This window comes from Hyperolius riggenbachi, chromosome 10 (genome assembly GCF_040937935.1).
Source record: "Hyperolius riggenbachi isolate aHypRig1 chromosome 10, aHypRig1.pri, whole genome shotgun sequence".
In the NCBI taxonomy this organism is placed as follows: Eukaryota; Metazoa; Chordata; class Amphibia; order Anura; family Hyperoliidae; genus Hyperolius; species Hyperolius riggenbachi.
Window position 1 is genome coordinate 238,530,248 of NC_090655.1, and position 24,076 is coordinate 238,554,323.

At 43.8% G+C, this 24,076-nt stretch overlaps 1 protein-coding gene across 1 annotated transcript in view; it reads left to right on the plus strand.

Moving 5' to 3' along the window:
- LOC137534974 (zinc finger protein 420-like) overlaps nucleotides 1–22,113 on the plus strand; it is a 72,141-nt gene extending 50,028 nt beyond the window's left edge. The window contains exons 7-12 of the mRNA XM_068256726.1: nucleotides 7,124–7,218; nucleotides 7,359–7,626; nucleotides 12,271–12,368; nucleotides 12,449–12,679; nucleotides 12,806–12,935; nucleotides 19,739–22,113. Coding sequence (XP_068112827.1) covers nucleotides 7,124–7,218; nucleotides 7,359–7,626; nucleotides 12,271–12,368; nucleotides 12,449–12,679; nucleotides 12,806–12,935; nucleotides 19,739–21,444 — 2,528 coding nt within the window. The 3' untranslated portion in view covers nucleotides 21,445–22,113. The remainder of the gene's footprint in view (nucleotides 1–7,123; nucleotides 7,219–7,358; nucleotides 7,627–12,270; nucleotides 12,369–12,448; nucleotides 12,680–12,805; nucleotides 12,936–19,738) is intronic.
- The last annotated feature ends 1,963 nt before the right edge of the window (nucleotides 22,114–24,076 follow it).

Genomic DNA, 24,076 nt, shown 5'->3' on the forward strand with positions numbered 1-24,076 from the left:
TATGCGGTATGGGATAAGGGACTCACCGCAGCTTCCCAGTGCAGCAGCATCAGTACAATTCGGGGGGGGGGAATTAGATCACTGCTTCCTCCGATTGGGTCCAGGATATCCTATCAATACAAAATATATGTGCAATTAAAGAACAAGTCCTATTAAATTCTCTGGAGAGTTACACAGTATCATTACAATCTCAAATACATGCCAGTAGATCATATTCTTTATTCAGACCCCCTCTTCCCATAGTCCCTAGTTTGCGTATCCAACTTGCTTCTTTCACTAACAGCATTTTCTTACGATCGCCCCTTCTGGGGTGCAAGGGTACATGATCAATTACCTGCACCCTTAATTGAGTAACAGAGTGCCCATTTTGTTTAAAGTGAAGGGAAACTACCTGATCCTCATCCCCCTTTCTTATCGCACTCTTGTGCGAAGAAATTCTATCTTTTAGTGGTTGGATCGTTTTGCCTACATACACTAGTCCACATGGACATTTAAGTAAATATACTACAAAGGTGGAATTACAATCATAATACCCATTCATATAGAATTTGCGACCACTTGAGGGGTGAGTAAAGCAGTTCCCCTTACAAATAAGGCTGCACATATGACAGTGGAGACAAGGAAAGGTACCCTTCCTACCCCCACCTTCCCTTGGTTGTTGAAATGTACTCATCACTTTGTCCCTAATGGTGGGAGGGCGTTTAAATGACATCAAAGGCGGATGTCGAAATTCCTCAATATGAGGAAAGGCATCTTGAAGCACTTTCCAGTGCTTCTTGATGGCAGATCCAATACGATTGCTCCAACTGCTGTATGTAGTTACAAACGGGATTCTGGGACCAATAGGTCCCTTTTTAGTTCGCCCTCTTCTAGTGAGGACCTCCTCTGGATAACCTCTTCTTTTAAATTTATCCTGCATCTGTTGGATTCTACTAATCCTCTTCTCTGGGTCTGCCACCAGCCTTTCTACTCTGTTAATTTGACCACTAGGTATATTATTTTTAACATGTTCTGGATGGAAGCTAGTATATTCTAAAATAGAGTTACGGTCAGTTGGTTTGGTGTACAAGTCTGTACGCAATTCATTACCCGACCTGTACACCATAGTATCCAGGAATGGCACCTCATCCACTGCCACATTCATTCATTGACAGCACATGTGGCGGTGGTCAAATTAACAGAGTAGAAAGGCTGGTGGCAGACCCAGAGAAGAGGATTAGTAGAATCCAACAGATGCAGGATAAATTTAAAAGAAGAGGTTATCCAGAGGAGGTCCTCACTAGAAGAGGGCGAACTAAAAAGGGACCTATTGGTCCCAGAATCCCGTTTGTAACTACATACAGCAGTTGGAGCAATCGTATTGGATCTGCCATCAAGAAGCACTGGAAAGTGCTTCAAGATGCCTTTCCTCATATTGAGGAATTTCGACATCCGCCTTTGATGTCATTTAAACGCCCTCCCACCATTAGGGACAAAGTGATGAGTACATTTCAACAACCAAGGGAAGGTGGGGGTAGGAAGGGTACCTTTCCTTGTCTCCACTGTCATATGTGCAGCCTTATTTGTAAGGGGAACTGCTTTACTCACCCCTCAAGTGGTCGCAAATTCTATATGAATGGGTATTATGATTGTAATTCCACCTTTGTAGTATATTTACTTAAATGTCCATGTGGACTAGTGTATGTAGGCAAAACGATCCAACCACTAAAAGATAGAATTTCTTCGCACAAGAGTGCGATAAGAAAGGGGGATGAGGATCAGGTAGTTTCCCTTCACTTTAAACAAAATGGGCACTCTGTTACTCAATTAAGGGTGCAGGTAATTGATCATGTACCCTTGCACCCCAGAAGGGGCGATCGTAAGAAAATGCTGTTAGTGAAAGAAGCAAGTTGGATACGCAAACTAGGGACTATGGGAAGAGGGGGTCTGAATAAAGAATATGATCTACTGGCATGTATTTGAGATTGTAATGATACTGTGTAACTCTCCAGAGAATTTAATAGGACTTGTTCTTTAATTGCACATATATTTTGTATTGATAGGATATCCTGGACCCAATCGGAGGAAGCAGTGATCTAATTCCCCCCCCCCCCCCCCCCCCCCCCCCCCCGAATTGTACTGATGCTGCTGCACTGGGAAGCTGCGGTGAGTCCCTTATCCCATACCGCATATTGGTTATACTGTTTTGTTACAATGACTACATGCCAGCCGGCTTATTAGCCTGCCTGGCACAATGTATGTGTCACCATAGAGACAAGGAGCGTCTGAAACGCCCCCAGGTGACGCGATTGGACACGGTGTGGTCACATGACGTCTTGGACGTCATGACGTTCTATACAGGAAGCGGCTGGGACGGGGGACTGAACAGCGGCGACCAGGATGGCTGCATGAGGTAGGAGCTGCGCAGATGCGCATGAATTAGTATATACAATGAGCGGTTTTCCGTGTGGTCCGCCATGTGGATGGGAGGATTTAGCTTGTGGGCATGATGGGAATATTATGGGATGTTACCCATTTACATGTTAGAGGCTGCAGTTCTCTATGCAGTCCGCCTGAACACTGCTACACGCTGATTGGCTAGGGATACCCATATTTGATTGGCTCAGGGGTCCTGAGGAGACCTATTTAAGGGTGATTTATGGTGCTTATTGGTATGATATGATTCTATCCAGCTTGAGAAAGGTCTATGACCGAAACAGCGGGGCTGTCGCTGATTGGAAGATTGTCATGCTATTTTAAACAATAAAGAGCTATTTATACTAGTGATGGTGCTGACTTGACTGAAGGAAGGACCAACTTTATAGTGGCACTTGCACCATGACTCCTTGTCTTCCCTGGTGGGTTAGTGGCCCCCTTCCCATGCAGAGATGGACAGAGGAGTGCTGGGTAAGTAATATCGCATTCGCACCTCTCCCATGCCCGTGATGATCACTTTGCTCTTGTGACCTCATACTGCAGCCGGGCTCCTCCATGCATATGGGCTGGGTTCCAATCTGATGACACCATCACGGAGAGACACACAACACTTAGCAGAGGAGTCTGGCTGGAAGGAGAGAACAGTAATCATCACTGGCATGGGGAGATTTAGAATCATCACTGGAGGTACTACTTACCTCAGCATCATTTCCATCTGCCAAGCTCTTCAAGGAGAGGTGCTACCATGTGCTCTGTGCTCATATGGCTGCCTAATACTGCTATCTGGAGGCACACACAGCTACCTAATCCTGCTATCTGGGAGGCGCACACAGCTACCTAATACTGCTATCTGGGGGCACACACAGTAACCTAATACTGCTATCTGGGGGCGCACACAGCTACCTAATATTGCTATCTGGGGGCACACACAGCTATCTAATACTATCTGGGGGCACACACAGCTACCTAATATTGCTCTCTGGGGGCACACACAGCTACCTAATACTGCTATCTGGGGGCACACACAGCTACCTAATACTGCTATCTGGGGGCACACACAGCTATCTAATACTGCTATCTGGGGGCACACACAGCTATCTAATACTGCTATCTGGGGGCACACACAGCTACCTAATACTGCTATCTGGGGGCACACACAGCTACCTAATACTGATATCTGGGAGGCGCACACAGCTTCCTAATACTGCTACCTGGGAGGCAAACACAGCTACCTAATACTGCTATCTGGGGGTACCAAGGACCACAAATTTCTGCTTTCGGGAGGGGGGCTGTATCATTCTAGAGTGCAGAAGCAGCAGCTGGTTGAGCTGGGAAGAAGGCAAGGCAGCCACAGCAGCTCAGTAAGGGGTCCTGTCCAGCCGGACTGAAAAATAAAGAGAGCGACCACAGTAACATCCTGCTGCCATTTACCCTGATTCTGTTCACCCTGAGGCTGTTTCTGTGGCTAAAGTGATTTTTCTGAGCTAATATTTTATGCTGCACATCCCACTGACTGTAATTTAGCGTGAAGTTTTCAATGTATTACTTATTGGGGTGTGAGGAAAGCTATGACCTCTGCAGCCTCATCCCATGACCCCACACACATACACCCTTACGCAATGCAGGAAGGGGAGGAGCCACAGACAGGAAGTTATGGTGGAAGCTGGAGGAAGTAAAGAGGAGACATTGCAGGTGCTGGCAGCCGTAGAGGTAATGACAGAGAACTTTATTTTATACAACATGTTTATACATATTTTACTCACAGTTTAGAGAAACAACTCATGCAAGCATGTTATTTCTGTAGGAAAAGCCCCCCCCTCAGCTCGCAGGTAAACAGGCACAGGATGGTTATCAGAGGTTCAAAACTTCACTCTTCCATCTCTGAACACTTCATGCTCAGCAACAAGTGTGATTGGCTACAAGGTTTGTTCTGAGGGCCTAAAACCTTATCAGATGCATTATGTGGAACTTACACCGTATGCAAAGTGACATATTCTATGCCACTTCATTGTAATGCCCTTGCTTAAAATAAACCTTTTGGGATATAAGTGCCCCCCCCCCCCCCCACCCGGGGGGATTCTTACCTTGAGAGGGAAAAGCCTCTGGGTCCTAATGAGGCTTCCCCTGTCTCCCTCCACCAGCCTGATCCAGTGCTTGCAGCCCCCAAACACAGTACATACATGCAAGCATTCCGTACATACATACATCAGTACATACTGTACATTCTAATCATTGGATAGGTTCAGCACACTGAATGCTTGCATGTATGCATCGTGTGTTACAGGGCCAGAGTTAGTAAACATACTAACAAGGGGAACTTCTACGCGAGTTATGGGACTACACAAGAGACTTTGGGGTTGATTCATCAATGATAATAACGAGCTTCAGCAGCGCATGTTAAAAAAAACAATTAGCGGCCACTATGCAGGCAATGCTTGCTCTGTGCAGCCTAGCGTGCCTTATTTAGTTACACACGTTGCTTTCTTAGCAACACGCGCTCCTTGAAATAGTGGTCGCTGCTGTTTAGTATCGCGACCATTATACTTCTCTAGCGTGGCGATACTTAACAGCAGTGGCCGCTATTTCAAGGAGTGCATGCTGATAAGGAAGCAACACACATAACTAAATAAGGCACACTAGGCTGCACAGAGCGACCGTTGCCTGCATAGCGGGCTGCTAATTGGTTTTTTTTTTTGGTTTTTTTATAATCATTGATGAATCAACCTCTTTATTCTTATAATGAAGACTCTGGCTTTTAACTTTGCTGTAGGGATAGCGTTGGTTCCTGCAAATGTGAAGAGGGCTTACTAATTCTGCTGTTTTATTTGCCCCACCTCCCTACAGCTGGGTACACAAAGTACAGTTTTCCATCAGATCAACAGATCTATTAGATAATTTTTGACCAGTCCAATCGGATTCCAATCCGATTTTCAGTCCAGGGCGGAGGTTCACCTTCCAGCAGGACAAGGACCCTAAACTTAAAGCCAGGGCAACAATGGAATGGTTTAAAACAAAACATATCCATGTGTTAGAATGGCCCAGTCAAAGTCCAGATCTAAATCCAATCGAAAATCTGTGGCAAGATCTGAAAACTGCTGTTCATAAACACTGTCCATCTAATCTGACTGAGCTGGAGCTGTTTTGCAAAGAAGAATAGCAAGGATTTCAGTCTCTAGATGTGCAAAGCTGGTAGAGACATACCCTAAAAGACTGGCAGCTGTAATTGCAGCAAAAGGTGGTTCTACAAAGTATTGACTCAGGGGGCTGAATAAATGCGCACACCGCACTTTACGGTTATTGATTTGTAAAAAATGTTTGGAATCATGTATGATTTTCATTCCACTTCTCACGTGTACACCACTTTGTATTGGTCTTTCACTGGGAATTCCAATAAAATTGATTCATGTTTGTGGCAGTAATGTGACAAAATGTGGAAAACCTTAAGGGGGACCGAATACTTTTGCAAGCCACTGTATAAATCAGTGGTATAATTCTTCATACAAAACAGGCAAATGTTTCTAAGCCAAATTACAAATCCTGATGGGTGTTTTATGGAACAGCATCCGCTTCTTCAGAAGGAAGTAATAACTTCAGCAGTGCTGCACATTGGCTGAGACAAAGTCACTGAAGTACAGAAAATTGATATAAAACTTGATAGATGACAATTTCATAAGTGGTTCCTACATAGGTGTCACCAGAATAATGACCTGGGACTCCTCCTCTGTATCTCCAAGTGCAGAAAAGTGTGTGGCTTCCTGGTCTATGATTTGTCCACCTATTCCTTATTATCGCATTACAGGGAAAGGTCTTTCCAATAAATCACATGACCTCATCACTGAGGATGGAGGACTGGAGTCACATGACTGAGAGGATATTAGACCTCACCCTGGAGATCATCCAACTGGTGACCAGAGAGGTGAGGAGGATTCTGGAAAGGCTATATGACATCACTCCTATCTCTATTAATAATACACAGCTCATTGGAGTGGTGAGGAGGATTCTGGGAATGTACACAGTGATTGATATTATATGTTTGTACAGAATTATAAAATAGTGAAGGAGACATCTGGTGAGCCACTGATACCCAGCAGTTATCGCCATGGACTATCCGCCATCACAGAGCGGCCACCTCACTCTCTGATGTCTGAGAGAAACAATATGAAGAAGATTGTAGAAGTCATCAACAAGATGATGGAGCTGCTGACAGGAGAGGTGAGCAGTGCTGGGAATTATGGGACATTATCCAGTAACAGCAAGGGTTGTGCTTGTATGGTAACTGTATCAATGTGTGTGTCTGTCAGGATATCTCTGTCTGTTTCTCCATGCAGGAGTGGCAATACTTAGATGTACACAAGGAGTTCTATAAGGACACCATGATAGAAAATCAGATGCCCCTCACATCACCGGGTAAGAGAAGACTTTAACTTCTTGTAAAAAGGAGAGCAGTATGGAGGGTCTATCAGCACGCCTTAATTGTAAGAGTCTGCATGCTACGTGCGCTAGTGGCAGGGTAGCACACGTAACTAACCTCAGTGACAGGAGCGCACACTATGCTGCGGTTAGTGCAACATAGTGAGTGCTAGTAACTTTACGCCTGCTATTTGTCAATAACGGGCGTCCACTCATCCCGCTCTGAGCAACAGTGCTATTTTGATAGTGAATCAACCCCATAGAGACAGTGCATTCAGTCAGTGTGTGTTTCCTACAGATGGATCCAGTAACAGAAACTCGCCAGAGTATACAGATCCTCTTTATTCCGGGGATTGTCCGCAGGAAGATCACACCACCCCCCACCATTATCAGGTAGGTTTAGCTGAAAGACTGAAACTCTCCAAACTTTGTTAAAGTGTTTGTTGAGATCTTAGATTATTATTGCTTACAACTCTAAATATATATATATATATATATATATATATATATATTTTTTTTTACTTTGTTTTTAGAGTAAAGAACCAACTGATTTGAAAGTTTATATTGAAGAAGAAGGAGAGACTTATATGAAGGATGAATATCAGACTATGGAAGAAGGTGAAATGATGACAATTAAAGAAGAAGAAATGTATCTAAGGAGTGATCAGCAATCTGTGGAGGAGGGTGACATAAGGACAATTAAAGAGGAAGAAGAGACATATGTGAGGAGTGATCAGCTGACTATGGAGGAGGGTGACATGACAATTAAAGAAGAGGAATGTTCTCTGGACATCGGCTCAGGTGAAGAAATGAACATAAAATTCTGAAATGGTTTACATTACCATCTGATGAGACTAAATAATCAATGTTAGATGAGAAAGGATTAAGGGTAGAGCTACTTAGATGAAGTGAAGGAGCATCAATAAATGATGGGTTCAGGAAATTGTTAGGTATAAGGGGGATTGGGATGGGCCAGACAAGGCTACGGGGTATCAACATATTAGGCAGTGCTGGTGAAGAGAGAAGCAGCAATTTTCAAACATTTGAAATTAAATGTAGCTGTGCAACTGGATGCTCCTAATTTAAAGGGAATCTGAAGTGAAAATAAACTTTCGATATAACGAATTCTATGTGTAGTACAGCTAAGAAATAGAACATTAGTATCTCAGATATGACTCTCGTATTGTTTCCAGTACAGGAAGAGTTAAGAAACTTCACTTGTTATCTATGCAAAATAGCTTCTCTGGGCTCTCCACCTAATTTAGTCAGAGAGCAATGCTATTTTCTGAAGCACTTGTACAACAAAGAAACAATGATAGAAAACTTTAGATAACATTTTATTGCAAAGAATTTCAAAGAGTCATTATTTCTGCTCTGTTTCATAGTTTAAAATACAGAGTGTAGTTTGTAAACTGCAAATATTAGCGAATGGAGCAATGTTATAAAAAAACTATATAACTAAAAATAAAAATGATACTCTTCTTTTTGCTTCTAATGTTCTATTAATTATCCATACTACACATACAATTCAGTATATCGTAAGTTTTTTCCGCTTCAGTGTAACTTTAAACGAATATATGAAACTAACTTCACACTAAAGGAGATACCAAGAAATAAGGAGACACTGTACACCATATGAAAGGCCCATCTCCATTCCTCAGTATAACATCATAGTACCAACAAATGAGGAGGAGATACTGTACACCATATGAAAGGCCCATCTCCATTCCTCAGTATAACATCATAGTACCAACAAATGAGGAGGAGATACTGTACACCATATGAAAGGCCCATCTCCATTCCTCAGTATAACATCATAGCACCAACAAATGGGGAGGAGATACTGTACACCATATGAAAGGCCCATCTCCATTCCTCAGTATAACATCATAGCACCAACAAATGGGGAGGAGATACTGTACACCATATGGAAGGCACATCTCCATTCCTCAGTATAACATCATAGTACCAACAAATGAGGAGGAGATACTGTACACCATATGAAAGGCCCATCTCCATTCCTCAGTATAGCATCATAGCACCAACACATGAGGAGGAGATACTGTACACCATATGAAAGGCCCATCTCCATTCCTCAGTATAGCATCATAGCACCAACAAATGAGGGGGAGATACTGTACACCATATGAAAGGCCCATTGTTATTCCTCAGTATAACATCATAGCACCAACACATGAGGAGGAGATATTGTACACCATATGAAAGGCCCATCTCCATTCCTCAGTATAACATCATAGCACCAACAAATGAGGAGGAAATACAGTACATCATATGAAAGGTCCATCTCCATTCCTCAGTATAACATCATAGCACCAACAAATGAGGAGGAGATACTGTACACCATATGAAAGGTCCATCTCCATTCATCAGTATAACATCCATAGTACCAACAAATGAGGAGGAGATACTGTACACCATATGAAAGACCCATCTCCATTCCTCAGTATAACATTATAGTATCAACAAATGAAGAGGAGATATTGTACACCATATGAAAGGCCCATCTCCATTCCTCAGTATAACATCATAGTACCAACAAATGAGGAGGAGATACTGTACACCATATAAAAGGTCCATCTCCATTCCTCAGTATAACATCATAGTACCAACAAATGACGAGGCGATACTGTACACCATATGAAAGGTCCATCTCCATTCCTCTGCATAACATCATATTACCAACAAATGAGGAGGAGATGCTGTAAACCATATGAAAGGCCCATCTCCATTCATCAGTATAACATCATATTACCAACAAATGAGGAGGAGATACTGTACACCATATGAAAGGCCCATCCCCATTCCTCAGTATAACATCATAGTACCAACAAATGACGAGGCGATACTGTACACCATATGAAAGGTCCATCTCCATTCATCAGTATAACATCATATTACCAACAAATGAGGAGATGCTGTAAACCATATGAAAGGCCCGTCTCCATTCATCAGTATAACATCATAGTACAAACAAATGAGGAGGAGATACTGCACAGCATATGAAAGGCCCATCTCCATTCCTCAGTATAACATCATAGTACCAACATATGAGGAGGAGATACTGTACACCATATGAAAGGCCCATCTCCATTCCTCAGTATAACATCATAGTACCAACACATGAGGAGGAGATACTGTACACCAGGGCTGCCCAATAGGTCGATCGCGATCTACCGGTAGATCGCAGCCGCGTCTCGTAAAAGTTTGTTGCGGTCAGCAGCTCATCGTGTTTAGCTGCTGGCCAATAAGGATGCAGGCGAGGAGAGAAGGAGGAGAGAGGTGGCGCGGCCGCTACTTCATGGCTGGGGGCGGCGACAGGCAGCCTGCAACGTGCGTGCTTGTAACGTGCCCGGCGCCGCCCCCAGCCATGATGTAGCGGCCGCGCCACCTCTCTCTTCGCCGCCGCTTCTCTCCTGCAGTCCATTGGCCTGCCAGAGTCTCTCCTCAACGCCTCTTCTCCTCTGCCTGCCTACTGACCTACGCTGCAGGTACATATACCTGGAGGGCCCTTATACCTGGCTAACTACACTGAGGGCCCATATACCTGGCTAACTACACTGAGGGCCCATATAGCTGGCTATCTACACTGAGGCCCCATATACCTGGCTATCTACACTGAGGCCCCATATACCTGGCTATCTACACTGAGGCCCCATATACCTGGCTATCTACACTGAGGGCCCATATACCTGGCTAACTACACTGAGGGCCCATATACCTGGCCAACCTACACTGGGGGCCCATATACCTGGCTAACCAACACTGAGGCCCCATATACCTGGCTATCTACACTGAGGGCCCATATACCTGGCTAACCTACACTGAGGGCCCATATACCTGGCCAACCTACACTGGGGGCCCATATACCTGGCTAACCAACACTGGGGGCCCATATACCTGGCTAACCTACACTGGGGGCCCATATACATGGCTAACTACACTGAGGGCCCATATACCTGGCTAACTACACTGAGGGCCCATATACCTGGCTAACTACACTGAGGGCCCATATACCTGGCTAACTACACTGAGGGCCCATATACCTGGCTAACTACACTGAGGTCCCATATAACATCATAGTACCAACAAATGAGGAGGGGATACCTTACACCATATGAAAAGTCCATCTCCATTCCTCAGTATAACATCATAGTACCAACAAATGAGGAGGGGATATTGTACACCATATGAAAGGTCCATCTCCGTTCCTCAGTATAACATCATAGTACCAACAAATGAGCAGGAGATAAGTCTAGGTTTGCTGATTCCCTTCTGCTATCCTCTCTGCATATGTATGAATATGTTTATAAATGACAATTTGATAGAAAGAAGGTAAAAAGACTTCAAATTTCCGAAAATGCAAAAACTTTATTAGCAGCCAACAACGTGACGCCCAATACCTTGAGAAAGGCCGTGATTGGCCGAAACATGTCAATAGACGGAGTTACGGACGCCAAACTCTCCCAGCAAACGGTCCCTCGTTGATCCCCGCTGTTCAATCACATGTGTGGGTAGATCACCTGAAGGAGGACATGTACATTTGAAAACGAGGATCCCCTCACCTAACGCAACTACCCAGGAGACATACAAGTTGTGAGTACGCAAGCTGGACTTATGCGGTGGCTATTTGAGTTGCAATGGGCGGAAGATTAGGGGCACTTGGCCCGACCAAGCACTCGCGGCCAACCTTTATGTTCCATCTGATTGAAAGTTGTTGCAGCAGTATCTTTGCACTGCTGAACTGTCTGCAAGCTAAACGCTGAACTTTGGCTAAAAGCAACTGTCTGACATCTGCTGTCTGGTATATTTGGACAAGCTCTATTAACCTGCTTTGCGCTTCTAAACACTGTGCTTGAACTGACCGCTCTGGATCATACAGTTATACCACCTAAGATTTTGTGATATCACATGTATTATTGAACTGGCCCGCTGAAGGTCTGTAGGCTTAGTTTACTGTAGTTATCAGCAGAAGTACAATCAAGTCTAGCATATAGTGCAATTGTAGCTGCTTTTCTTATTCACTTTTTGGATGCTTGCTCTCCTGGATGTATGTGAGTGAGGAGGTGATTCAACCTGCTTTGATGTATGGTGTGAGAGTTCATGTAGCCGTATGGGTTGTTTTTGAACGATTTTATTTTTTGGTGACCATCTGTCTCATTGTTGGCTGCTAATAAAAGTTTTTTTGCATTTTTGGAAATTTGAGGTCTTTTTACCTTCTTTCTATCCAACTGTCATAGTTATATCAACTAAGTTGTAGACCCACAACAATTCAATGCATTTATGGTCTGAGGTGTTTCTCACACCCACTCAGGCAATATTATTTAAATTTCCTATATTGAGGACTCTTTTTTTTTTTTTTTCCCCTCCTTTTTACATGTTTGTAAATCAGGCTAAATGTATTCAGTCAGTTTGTGTTTCCTTTAGATGGATCCAGTAACAGCATCCCGCCAGAAGGATGTACAGGTCCTTTTTATTCCTGGAATTGTACACAAGAAGATCACACCATCCCTCACCATTATCAGGTAAAAAAAAGTGATTAAAAACTACAAAAATTAAAATTCCGTTTTTATTTTGGTATTAATACCTTTTATTATATATTCAGAATGGAAAGCAGAACAATCTACACATTACTGGTAAAGAAGAGGTGAAACAGGAGGAGGAGGGAGCAGACAGTGTGATGGAGGAGGCGGAGCTCTCAGGAGGACTCACAGATCTCTGCAGTGACTTCAAGATTGAATCATCCACCCACACAATCACACCGGAGAGAAGCACAGGTCCTCTTTATTCCCAGGATTGTGCACAGGAAGATCACAGATATGCGCTGCAATATCAGGTAGGTGGATCTGAAGGTTTACAACTTGTGTGTTTCAAATCTCTGAAATGAAATTCTACTATAAAGTCTTGGTTCTTTAATGCTAATGTGTGAAATGTATTTTCTTCTATGATTTGGTGGGTTTAGGCTGAAGAACTGACTGATATGAAACATGAGATTAAAGAAGAAGAGGAGGAGACAGAAGTGACGGGTGGCCGGCAGTGTATGGAGGAGGGGGACATGATGGAGACCAGTGAATTAGGAATGCCAGTTTCAGGTGAAGAAATATCCTTACCTGACCTATTCTATGCTGACGCTGAGATCCTCTCCATCCCCTCATTAGTTATAAGCTGCTCCCCATTAGTATGAATTATCCTTTAGTCTGGTTTGGTAGATGATGAGCCTCATTTGTAGCAGAGGTAATGTGGCCAGATAATGAGGCAGTTTCAGCTGTAATATTGTCTTCTATAACATGAAGGTCTGTAGATGCGGATGTGTTTTTCCTTTGTACCATACATGTGGGATCACAAATAGGTACGCCGTGCAAAGCATGCTGGGATCAGGCAAGTCAGAATACCGGGGAGAACACAACATCTGTCTTCCCACTTCTCATCCCCTCCCTTCCTTCATCCCACAGACAGTCACACTTCCCTCTGCTGCACTCACCACTGATATGTGAGATACAACATGGTCATAAGAGTTTACTAAGGACCACCCACATGTGTATTACACCCTCGCATGCTATCTGCAGTGTCACATGACCAGCAGCGCTCCTGTGTGCTCTGTAGCATAGTGATTCCCATACAGTCCAGTGTCTCCAGACCAGCCTGGAAGGTGTTTTGTATTCTTAGGCAGCCATGATTACTTTGCATGAAGGTTCAGAAACCTGTGTAGCATGTGTGCAGCATGTGGCTACAGAGGACACGGGTACATCAGAAGCTCAACAGCAATATCTCTCCGTCTACCAGCTGGATTCAAAAGTAGATCCAACATTACTGTGGAAGGGGATCCATTTATCTGTACATTTCTGTACATAACTCTCTCTGAAATTTTCTCTCTTATTTATTTTCATTATTCCCACCATTTACTGTCTGTTTATCTAGACTCCTCCCCCTTCTCCCTCAGCTTTCTACATACTATAACATTCCCACCTCAATATCCACTACTTACATCTCTGTCTCCATCAGTGTGCCTTCTACCACCTCTGTCTCCACTAACTCTGCTTCTGCCAACCCTCTCTCCATCAGATCTCTTACAACCTCTGTCTCCACCAGCTCTCTTTCTAGCACCTGTATCTCCACCTACTCTCATTATCCCACCACTGTCTCAAGCAACTCTCTTTTTATCACCTTTGTGTCCACCATCTCTACCTCCACCAATTCTTCCCTCTACCACCTCGGTCTCTACCAAATTTCCTTCTACCAACTCTGTGTTGTTCAACTCTCTTTCTACCACCTTTGTCTCCATCAAATCTTCCTCAACCACCTCTGTGTCCACCAACTCTCCTTCCACTTCCTCTGTCTCCACCAGCTCTGCTTCTACCTCCTCTGTCACCACCAGCTGGGCTTCTGCTACCTCTGTCGCCACCATCTCTTCTTCTACCACCTCTGTCTCCACCATCTCTTCTTCTACCACCTCTGTCTCCACCATCTCTTTTTCTACCACCTCTGTCTCCACCATCTCTTCTTCTACCACCTCTGTCGCCACCATCTCTTCTTCTACCACCTCTGTCTCCAACAGTTCCCCTTTTACCACCTCTGTCTCTGCCAACTCTTCGACTACCGCCCCAGTGTCTACCATCTTTCCCTCTACTTCCTCTGTGTTCACTATCTGTCCTTCTACAATTTGTCTTCAGCAGCTCTCCTCCTAACACCTCTGTGTCCACCAACTCTTCTTCTACCACCTTTGTCTCCACCAACTCTTCCACTTGTATCTCCATTAACTCTCCTTCTGCCACCTCGGTCTCCTCGTCTCCACCAGCTCTCCTTCTACCATCTCTTTCTCCACCAACGCTTCTCCTATCATTTCCACCATTTCTCCCTCTACTTCCTCTGTCTCCACCAGCTCTCCCTCCAGCACCTCTGTCTCCACCAGCTTTTTATCCACCACCTCTGTCTCCACCAGTACGTCTTCTACCACCTCTGTCTCTACCAACTTTCTTTGCACCACCTCTGTCTCCACCAGCTCTCCCTCTATCACCTATTTCTCCCCCAGTTCTCTTTCTACCACCTGTATTACCACCAACTGTCCTACCACCTATGTCTCCACCAGCTTCCTCCGAAATCGGTTTGATTCCATTAATTTGTTTTAATTGCATCACAGTTTCTTAGTGAGCCTTAAAGCATACCCGAGGTGACATGATAAGATGGACATGGGTATGTACAGTGCCTAGCACACAAATAACTATGCTGTGTTTTATTTTTTCTTTCTCTGCCTGAAAGCGTTAAACATCAGGGATGTACAATTCTGCCCCTAATTATTCATACCCCTGGCAAATTATGGTTTAAAGTTACTTTTATTCAACCAGCAAGTCATTTTTTGACAGGAGATGAAATAGGTGTCTCCCAAAAGATAATGAGACGGTGTAAAAGAGGCATTCTTGTGGGAAAAAACGTTTCTGAACTTTTATTTACATTTGAGCAAAAAGTGTCCAGTCCAAAATGATTCATACCCTTCACAAACTGTCACAGTCTGTGGGAAAATCCAAAGTTCTATACTGTTCCAAATAGTCCAAGCTGTTCTAAAGCAACCTAATTACCCTGATTAATCGAGAACAGCTGTTTTAATTAACTCAGCCGGTGAAAAACAGCAGCTTTCTGCAGTTTGTGGGCAGTCATGGCTAAGACAAAGGAGCTAAGTAAAGACCTGTGACTGTGCATTGCGGCTGCTCACAAGTCAGGAAAGGGCTACAAGGCCATTTCTAAATGTTTTCACGTTCCAGTGGCTACAGTGCAAAGTATTATTAAGAAATACAAGATGTTCTGCACTGTGGAAAATCTCAGAGGACGTGGTCAGAAGCCAAAAGTGACATCTGTGCTGGCCAGGAGGATAGTGAGAGGTGAAAAAGAATTAGAGGATCACCACCAAGGCCATCCTGGTGAATCTGGACTCTGCTGGTGGCAATGTCTCAAGGCAGACAATTCAACGAACACTGCACACTGCTGGGTTCCACTTATGCAGAACAAGGAGGACGCCACATCTCCAGATAAGGCACACAAAAGCTCGCTTTGCCTTTTCCAAATGCTCATCTGGGCAATGAAGAAGACTTCTGGTCTTCTGTGTTATGGTCAGATAAAACAAAAATGTAATTGTTTGGTCACAATGATGTTTCCTTCATTTGGCGTAAAAAAGGAAAAGCCTTCAACCCAAATAACACCATCCCCACTGTCAGACATGGTGGTGGGAACCTAATGCTTTGGGGGTGTTTTTCAGCCAATGGACCAGGGAACCTAATCACAGTAACAGCACCATGAAAAAAGAGTAATACATGAGGATTCTCAACGACAACATCAAGTAGTCTGCAGGGTAACTTGGCTTTGGGCACCAGTGCACATTTCAGCATCACAATGACCCAAAACGCACAGCAAAAGTGGTGAAGAAATGGTTAGCAGACAACAACATTAATGTTTTTGAGTGGCCCAGTCGGAGTCCTGACTTAAATCAAATTGAGAATCTGTGAAGGGAGCTAAAGATCAAGGTAATGGCAAGAAGACCCTCCAACCTGAAAGATTTGGAGCTCATTGCTAAAGATGAATGGGCAAAAATACCCGTGGAGACGTGCAAAAAGCTGGTCTGCAATTATAAGAAGCGTTTGATTGCTGTCATAGCCAATAAAGGCTTTTCTATTGATTATCGAAAAGGGTATGAATAATTTTGGACTCAACGCTTTTTGCTCAAATGTAAATGAAAGCTGAGAAATGTTTTTTTCCCAAAATAATGCTTCTTGTACATCGTCGTATTATCTTTTGGGAGACACCTATGCCATTTCCCATCAAAAAATGACTTGCTGGTTGAATAAAAGTAACTTTAAGTCAAAATTTTCCAGGGGTATGAATACTTATGGACAGCACTGTAAGTGGTTGACTCAGTCCTGACTCAGACAGGAAGTGACTACAGTGTGACCCCCACTGATAAGAAATTCCAACTATAAAACACTTTCCTAGAAGAAAATGGCTTCTGAGGGCAGGACAGAAATAAAAAGGGTCAATAGTTCATAGATTTTAGCTCTGGCATACTTCAATGAATGTGTCATTAAACAAAAACTATAAAACCGTAAACATTTCAAAAGTAGATTTAAAGGGGATCTTCAGCCTAAACAAACATACTGTCATTAAGTTACATAGGTTATGTTCATTAGAATAAATAGGTAATATAATTTTTTACCCACCCTGTTTTAAAAGAATAGGCAAATGTTTGTGATCCATGGGGGCTGCCATCTTTGTCATGGGGGCAGACATCTTTTTGGTTGAAAGGAGGTGACAAGGAGCAGGAGACACAGTTCCAACTGTCCTGGTTCCTGATAACCCCTCCCAGCAGCACAAGCTAGGCTTCAAATGTCAAATTCAAAATGTAAAAAAAAACAAATTTGCACCAAAACAGCAGAACGAGAGCAACAACATCAGAAATCCCATCATGCTTTGCACAGCATCAGGGGAAAAAAGCCCGGGCAGTTTTCTTCTGTGCAGCTAAAAATGAGGCTTGGATAAGAGAAACAAAGTTCTGATGCTGTGATACTGTTAAAGAAACAGCAGGCCTTTTCAGTGCTGCTGAGTCGATTTTTAGTCCGGAGGTTCACTTTAAACATAAAATAGAACTGGAATATCTTAAAAAGTCTTTTTTTTTAGGAGAAGGAAGATAGATGCAATTGTTTATTCCATTAGTTTATTTTCACCTTAAGTGTCCTTAAATGATTGCTTCTGATATTACAATAAAATCAGTCATTCAATTGTATCACTGACTGCATATTGACAGACAAATCGAATAGAGTAAGGCCTGCTTAAAGGAAAACCGAAGTGTAACGGTTGGGTGCTGCAACTCAGACGTCTGATTATCAGGTGATCTGCAGTATCACCAATAATACAGACACTATACCTGATTATATGGTGATCTGCAGAATCACCTATAATGCGAGTATAGCTGGTCAAGATACTGAGAGAGTTGTGTATTGGTGCAACCGTAACTTTAATAGTATTGAATGGCCTTACCAGAGGAGCTGGTAAGGTACTAACAGTATACTGAATGTATAAAATAGCACAGACCTTTCCAGAGGACTGGAATAGGTACAAACAGAAAGAGAATAGAAATATACCGACTAGTCCTTCACTAGAGGCGCTGGCAAGGTACTAGTGGAGTGAGTGACTGTATAGACTTGATCAGACCTTTCCAGTGGAGCTGGAAAGGTGCTATCAGTCACTAATAGAGCAATAAGAGACTATCTCACCAGAGAAGCTGGCGAGCCAATAGTGCCTCACCAGTGGCGAGGGCCCACTGGTGAGTAGAAGGTCAGACAGGCCAAGTTCGGCAACAGAGTGGTAGTATCAGTACAGAATCGTAAGGCAGAAGATTAACGAGTAGACAGGCAAAGATTCAGCAACTAGTCAGATAGGCAGAAGTACATAAACGCTAAGCAGAATGCAAGGTCAGAGATATAGCCAGAATCATACACAGGTAATCAAATACAATAATCCTAGTCTTGGTGTGAAGTCCTTGGTTTCAACACCTGGCACTAGTCTAGGGTCTGCAAATACAATATAACAATAATCCTAGTCTTGGTGTGAAGTCCTTGGTTTCAACACCTGGCACTAGTCTAAGGTCTGAGCGCTTACACAAAGGATTCACGACAGCAGACAGGGAATGAATGAAGACTGGAGGCGTATGAAGTGGAGGTACGCTTCCAGCCACTCCCACCACGGAATCTGCCAATCCAAGCGTCGAGAGTCACCATTGACGTCAGCCGACCGGCAGTTCAGCTGACGCGCCTTCTGCCCGCATAAAGGTCCTGTCTCCGCGCGAGACAGACACCCTATGAGCTGGAGACAACACCGCTCCCGGCGTGCTAGATGCCAAGGGAACGGATAACACTTGAGAGCCAGGGAGAGAGGCGGCAGCAGACACCCCCTGCGAGTCAGCAGCCGCCATATCCATGCTTGTTACACGAAGTGAGAACAATATGGAGGCTGCCATATTTATTTCTTTTTAAACAACACCAGTTTCCTGGGGAACCCTACTGATCTATTTGGCTGCAGTAGCGTCTGAATAACACAAGAAACAAGCATGCAGCTAATCTTGTCAGATCTGACAATAATGTCAGAAAAACCTGATCTGCTGCATGCTTGTTCAGGGGCTATGGCTAAAAGTATTAGAGGCAGATGATCAGCAGGACAGCCTGGCAACTGGTGTTGCTTAAGAGGAACTAAATATGGCAGCCTCCGTATCCCTCTTGCTTCAGTTGTCCTGTAAGCAGGCTTGCTCAAATCACAAATTCTGATGAAATCCGAATAGATGTTATGGGGATTTCATCCACTTAATTACAGCACCTGTGCGGGTGGGCAAGGGGGAGGGTTAATCTTACCCATCAGCCGTCTTCCTGCTCCGTCCCTCGGCGCCTCCCACGCTGCGTTCCAATCCGCTGTCACGTGATTACAAACACTTCTTCCTTCTGGGTTAAAGGAGAAAGTGTATAGTCACGTGACGGCGGATGGGAACGCAGCGTGGGAGGCGCCGAGGGACGGAGCAAGGAGACGGCTGATGGGTAAGATTAACACCCCCCTGTGCCCACCCACACAGGTGCTGTAATTAAGTGGATGAAATCAGAATAACATCTATTTGGATTTAATCGGAATTCGTGATTTGAGCAAGCCTGCCTGTAAGTCTAGTTGTGAGTAGGCTTGAGACTTTACATACACGTATATCTCATCATGTTACGTCTCTTCATATGTTTTCATTTCATGTCTTCATTTACTTCTGCAGCCAAATCTATGCTGGAGCTCTGTGACACTTCTGCCTACTAGAGCAGCATACAGGATTCCCAACTACAAAACAGGAACTATAAACATTGTTTTATATTTGTTCCCCCAACAGATAGAAATGATGTGAGGAACCCCTCGGAGGTCCATCCTATTCCACTTCCAGATGGTGCTACAGAAGATGATGGCGTCACACAATGTTCTCCAATCACTGGGAATACACATCATAGAGATCACAGTGCAGATGGATCACCCTCTGATCCTGAAGAACCTTCTGACCAATCACATTCTATAAAAGCTCCATCTAATGCTGAGGACTCTGCCAATAACACAAGTGTTGATAGATTTGGAGCTCGTAAACGATTATCGTGTTCTGAATGCGGTGAACATTTTAGTCGGAAATCCACTCTCACCCTACATCTTAAAACACACATAGAGGGGCATCCTTATTCATGTTCAGAGTGTGGGAAAGGTTTCACTGAGAATAAAGACCTTCTTCAGCACAAGAAAACTCACACAGATAAGCATCCTTTTTCATGCTTACACTGTGACAAATATTTTGTTACTAAAGGAAGCCTTATTAGACACCAGAAATGTCACACTGGGGAGCGTTCTTTTTCATGTTCAGAGTGTGGGAAGGGATTTTTAAGAAATGATGACCTTCTTAAACACCTCAGAACTCATACTGGTGAGAGGCCGTATTCATGTTCAGAATGTGGGAAGGGATTTTTAAGAAAGTGTGAGCTTCTTAAACATCTCAGAACGCATACTGGTGAGAGGCCTTATTCATGTTCAGAGTGTGGGAAATGTTTCTTTGACAATGGATATCTTCTTAAACACATAAGAAGACACATTGGTGTGCTTCCTTATTCATGTTCAGAATGTGGGAAGCAATTTGCAGCAAATAGCGACCTTCTTAGGCACCTAAAAACTCACACAGGCGAGAAGCCTTATCCATGCTCAGAGTGTGGGAAATGTTTCATTGACAACGGATCTCTTCTTAAACATATGAGAAGACACATTGGAATACGCCCTTTTTCATGTTCAGAATGTGGGGATAGCTTCACCGACAATAGAAATCTTCTTAAACACATGAAAAGACTCGGGCACAAGGGTCCAGAGTCTGGGAAAGCTTTCAGTGAGCAAGAAGGCCTTCTTCAACAACGGAAAAGTCACACAGATAAAGGACCCTTTTCATGCTTACCATGTGAGAAACAATTTGTTAGTAAAGAAAGACTTCTTAAACACCAGAAACTTCATGAGAGTGAGCCAAGTTTTCTATGTTCAGATTGTGGGAAAGGTTTCTATTTTAAAAAAGATCTTGGCTGTCACCAGAAATGTCATAGAGTTGAGCGTCCTTATGCATGCTTAGCCTGTGGAAAAACGTATACTCGTAAGCAAGATCTTTATAGTCACCAGGAATGTCACACAGACAGGCGTCTTTTTTCATGTTCAGAGTGTGGGAAAAACTTTATTTACAAGCGTCACCTTATCAGGCATGAGGCGTGTCACACAGGCATACAGCCTTTTTCATGTTCTGAGTGTGGGAAGGGATTTTCAGAGAAGAGTGACCTTAATATGCATGAGAGGAGACACACTGGCAAGTCCTCTTTTCTATGTTCAGAATGTGGGAAAAGCTTCTTTGACAGAGAAAGCCTTCTGAGTCACCAACAGTCAACTCACACTGGTGATCCACGTCATTCATGTTCAGAATGTTTGAAATGTTTCGCTGAGAGTGAAGCTCTTCTTGAGCATGTGAGAAGTCTCATTGGCAAGTCAAAAAACAGCCTTTGTGAGACAGCAGAAAAGTCACACAGGTAAGAAACTCTATTTGTGTTCAGAGTGTGGAAAATGCTTCCTTGGGAGTGGAACCTTCATCAGCACACGAGGAGACACAGAGGAGAGCGCCCTTTTTTTATGTTCAGGATGTGGGAAAAGCTTCTCTCTCTTTTTTTTTTTTTTCAGTCCTTCTGAAACACCAGAAAATTCACACAAACAAGAACTCATCTCATCTACAATGATATTAGAAGCAGCTTATCTTGCCTGCTGCTGATGGGTGAAGGTGACACATCTGGGTCTGTTGAGATTTTGGCTCTGTGAACATTTTAGAAAGAAAGAATTATTTTGTAATCCGAGCTGGGTTTCCTGCACAGGAAATGAGGGTCTATGAGCGCAGAATTTATATCTGTATTTCTGGAGTGATATTTCACAGGCTGTGACTTCTTCTGTCACTTTAAAACCAGATGATGGGGAGGAGCCTCCAAGAGTGTGCCCCACCCAGAAGCTATAGGTGGATTTTGATGAGTGGAAGGATTTGCTGGCTTTTATCTCTTGAGGACTCCAGTGGTGACATCTCTGTCAGTGTTGCTTACGAATTTTCGCCAAAGTCATTTTCGCATCGAAAATCCCATTTTCGATTTCGCCGAATTTTTGCGAAAATAATTACTATTTTCGTTTCAAATTTTCGCATTAATTTTCGCCTAAAGTCCGTTTTTTTCGCGTTTAATATCTAAGCCCCCTTACAAGCTAGAATCACCAAATTTTCAGGGTATATTAACCTCCCTGGCGGTTTATTAAAATCCGCCAGGGGGAAGCAAATACGTTTTTTTTTTTTTTTTAAATTTCTTTTTCATGTAGCGAGACAATGTCTCGCTACATGATAGCCGCTGCCGAGTGGCATCCCCCCAGAACGGGATCTCTTGGAGGGCTTGCCTCGTCGCCATGGCGACGGGGCGGGATGACGTCACCGACGTCGTGACGTCAAAGGGGAATCCGATCCACCCCACGGCGCTGCCTGGCACTGATTGGCCAGGCAGCGCACGGGGTCTGCGGGGGGGGGGGGGGGCGGCTGCGGCGACGCGTATAGCGGTGGATCGGCGGGTAGCGGCGGCGATCGGAGGTTACACGCAGCTAGCAAAGTGCTAGCTGCGTGTAACAAAAAAAAATTACGCAAATCGGGCCAGCCGGGGCCTGAGCGGTGCCTCCCGGCGGCATAGCCCCAACTCAGTTCGGGCTTACCGCCAGGGAGGTTAAGGAGATATGTGGGTACAAGAGGAAAACAATTTTTTGCAAAAAGACTTTATAGTTTTTGAGAAAATCGATTTTAAAGTTTCAAAGGAAAAAAGGTTACATTTAAATGTAGTAAATGACAGTTACTGTAGCAAACCTAGCGGTAGTGTAAATTTAGTAATATCAAAAGAAAGGGCCAAGTGCAAACTGCCAAGTGCAAAGGGCCAAGTGCCAGCGCAAAGGGCCAAGTGCCAGCTGCCAGCGCAAAGGGCCAAGTGCCAGCGCAAAGGGCCAAGTGCCAGCGCAAAGAGCCAAGTGCCAGCGCAAAGGGCCAAGTGCCAGCGCAAAGGGCCAAGTGCCAGCGCAAAGGGCCAAGTGCCAGCGCAAAGGACCAAGTGCCAGCGCAAAAGGCCAAATGCCAGCGCAAAGGGCCAAGTGCAAGTGCAAAGGGCCAAGTGCAAAGGGCCATGCAAAGTGCAAAGGGCACAGTGCCAAGGGCAAAGTGCCATGCAAAGTGCTGTGCAAAGGGCAAAGTGCCATGCAAAGTGCACTTTGCATTTGACACTTTGCACTTGGCACTTTGCATTTGACACTTTGCACTTGGCACTTTGCATTTGACACTTTGCACTTTGCATTTGACACTTTGCATTTGGCACTTTGCATTTGATATTACTAAATGTACACTACTGCTAGGTTTGCTACAGTAATTGTCATTTACTGCATTTAAATGTATACTTTTTTCCTTTGAAACTTTAAAATCGATTTTCTCAAAAACTATAAGGTCTTTTTGCAAAAAAATTTTTCCTCTTGTACCCACAAATCTCTTTAATATACCCTGCAAATTTGGTGATTCTAGTTTGTAAGGGGCCTAGATATTAAACACGAAAAAAATGGACTTTAGGCGAAAATTAATGCGAAATTATTCGGCGAATTTTCGAAACGAAAATAGTAATTATTTTCGCGAAAATTCGGCGAAAAGAATATTTGCATTTTCGCTCATCACTGATCTCTGTGCCATCATTGCTGGCTCTGCTCCTGCTGACATTTAGCTGTTGCTGAAAACTCTACGGTGTCCCCGACCCACCATGTCATGTGACTGGCCTTGGTTTTCTATTTTCTGTTTCTGGTGTCCCCCCCCCCCCCCCCCCCAAAGCGACCAGCCAATCAGAGTAAGGATACTTGGCTCTAGTAATGTTAGAGGCCTGTACGCAACAGCAGCAAAGTGAGGAGACTTCTGCTTACACAACTCAGTTGTCACCAGTAGGAGATGCCCTATGAAATCAAACACCTATTTGCAATATTTTTCATTTTCCTGTTCATTTTTTTTATACTGTTAAGGAACATAAATACTGTAAATAGGAAAATAAGAACAGTAGATGTTGCCTGAAAGACAGCAAGCAATCCCGATCTCTTTGTAGAAGATGAAATGTTGTTTGGATGATTA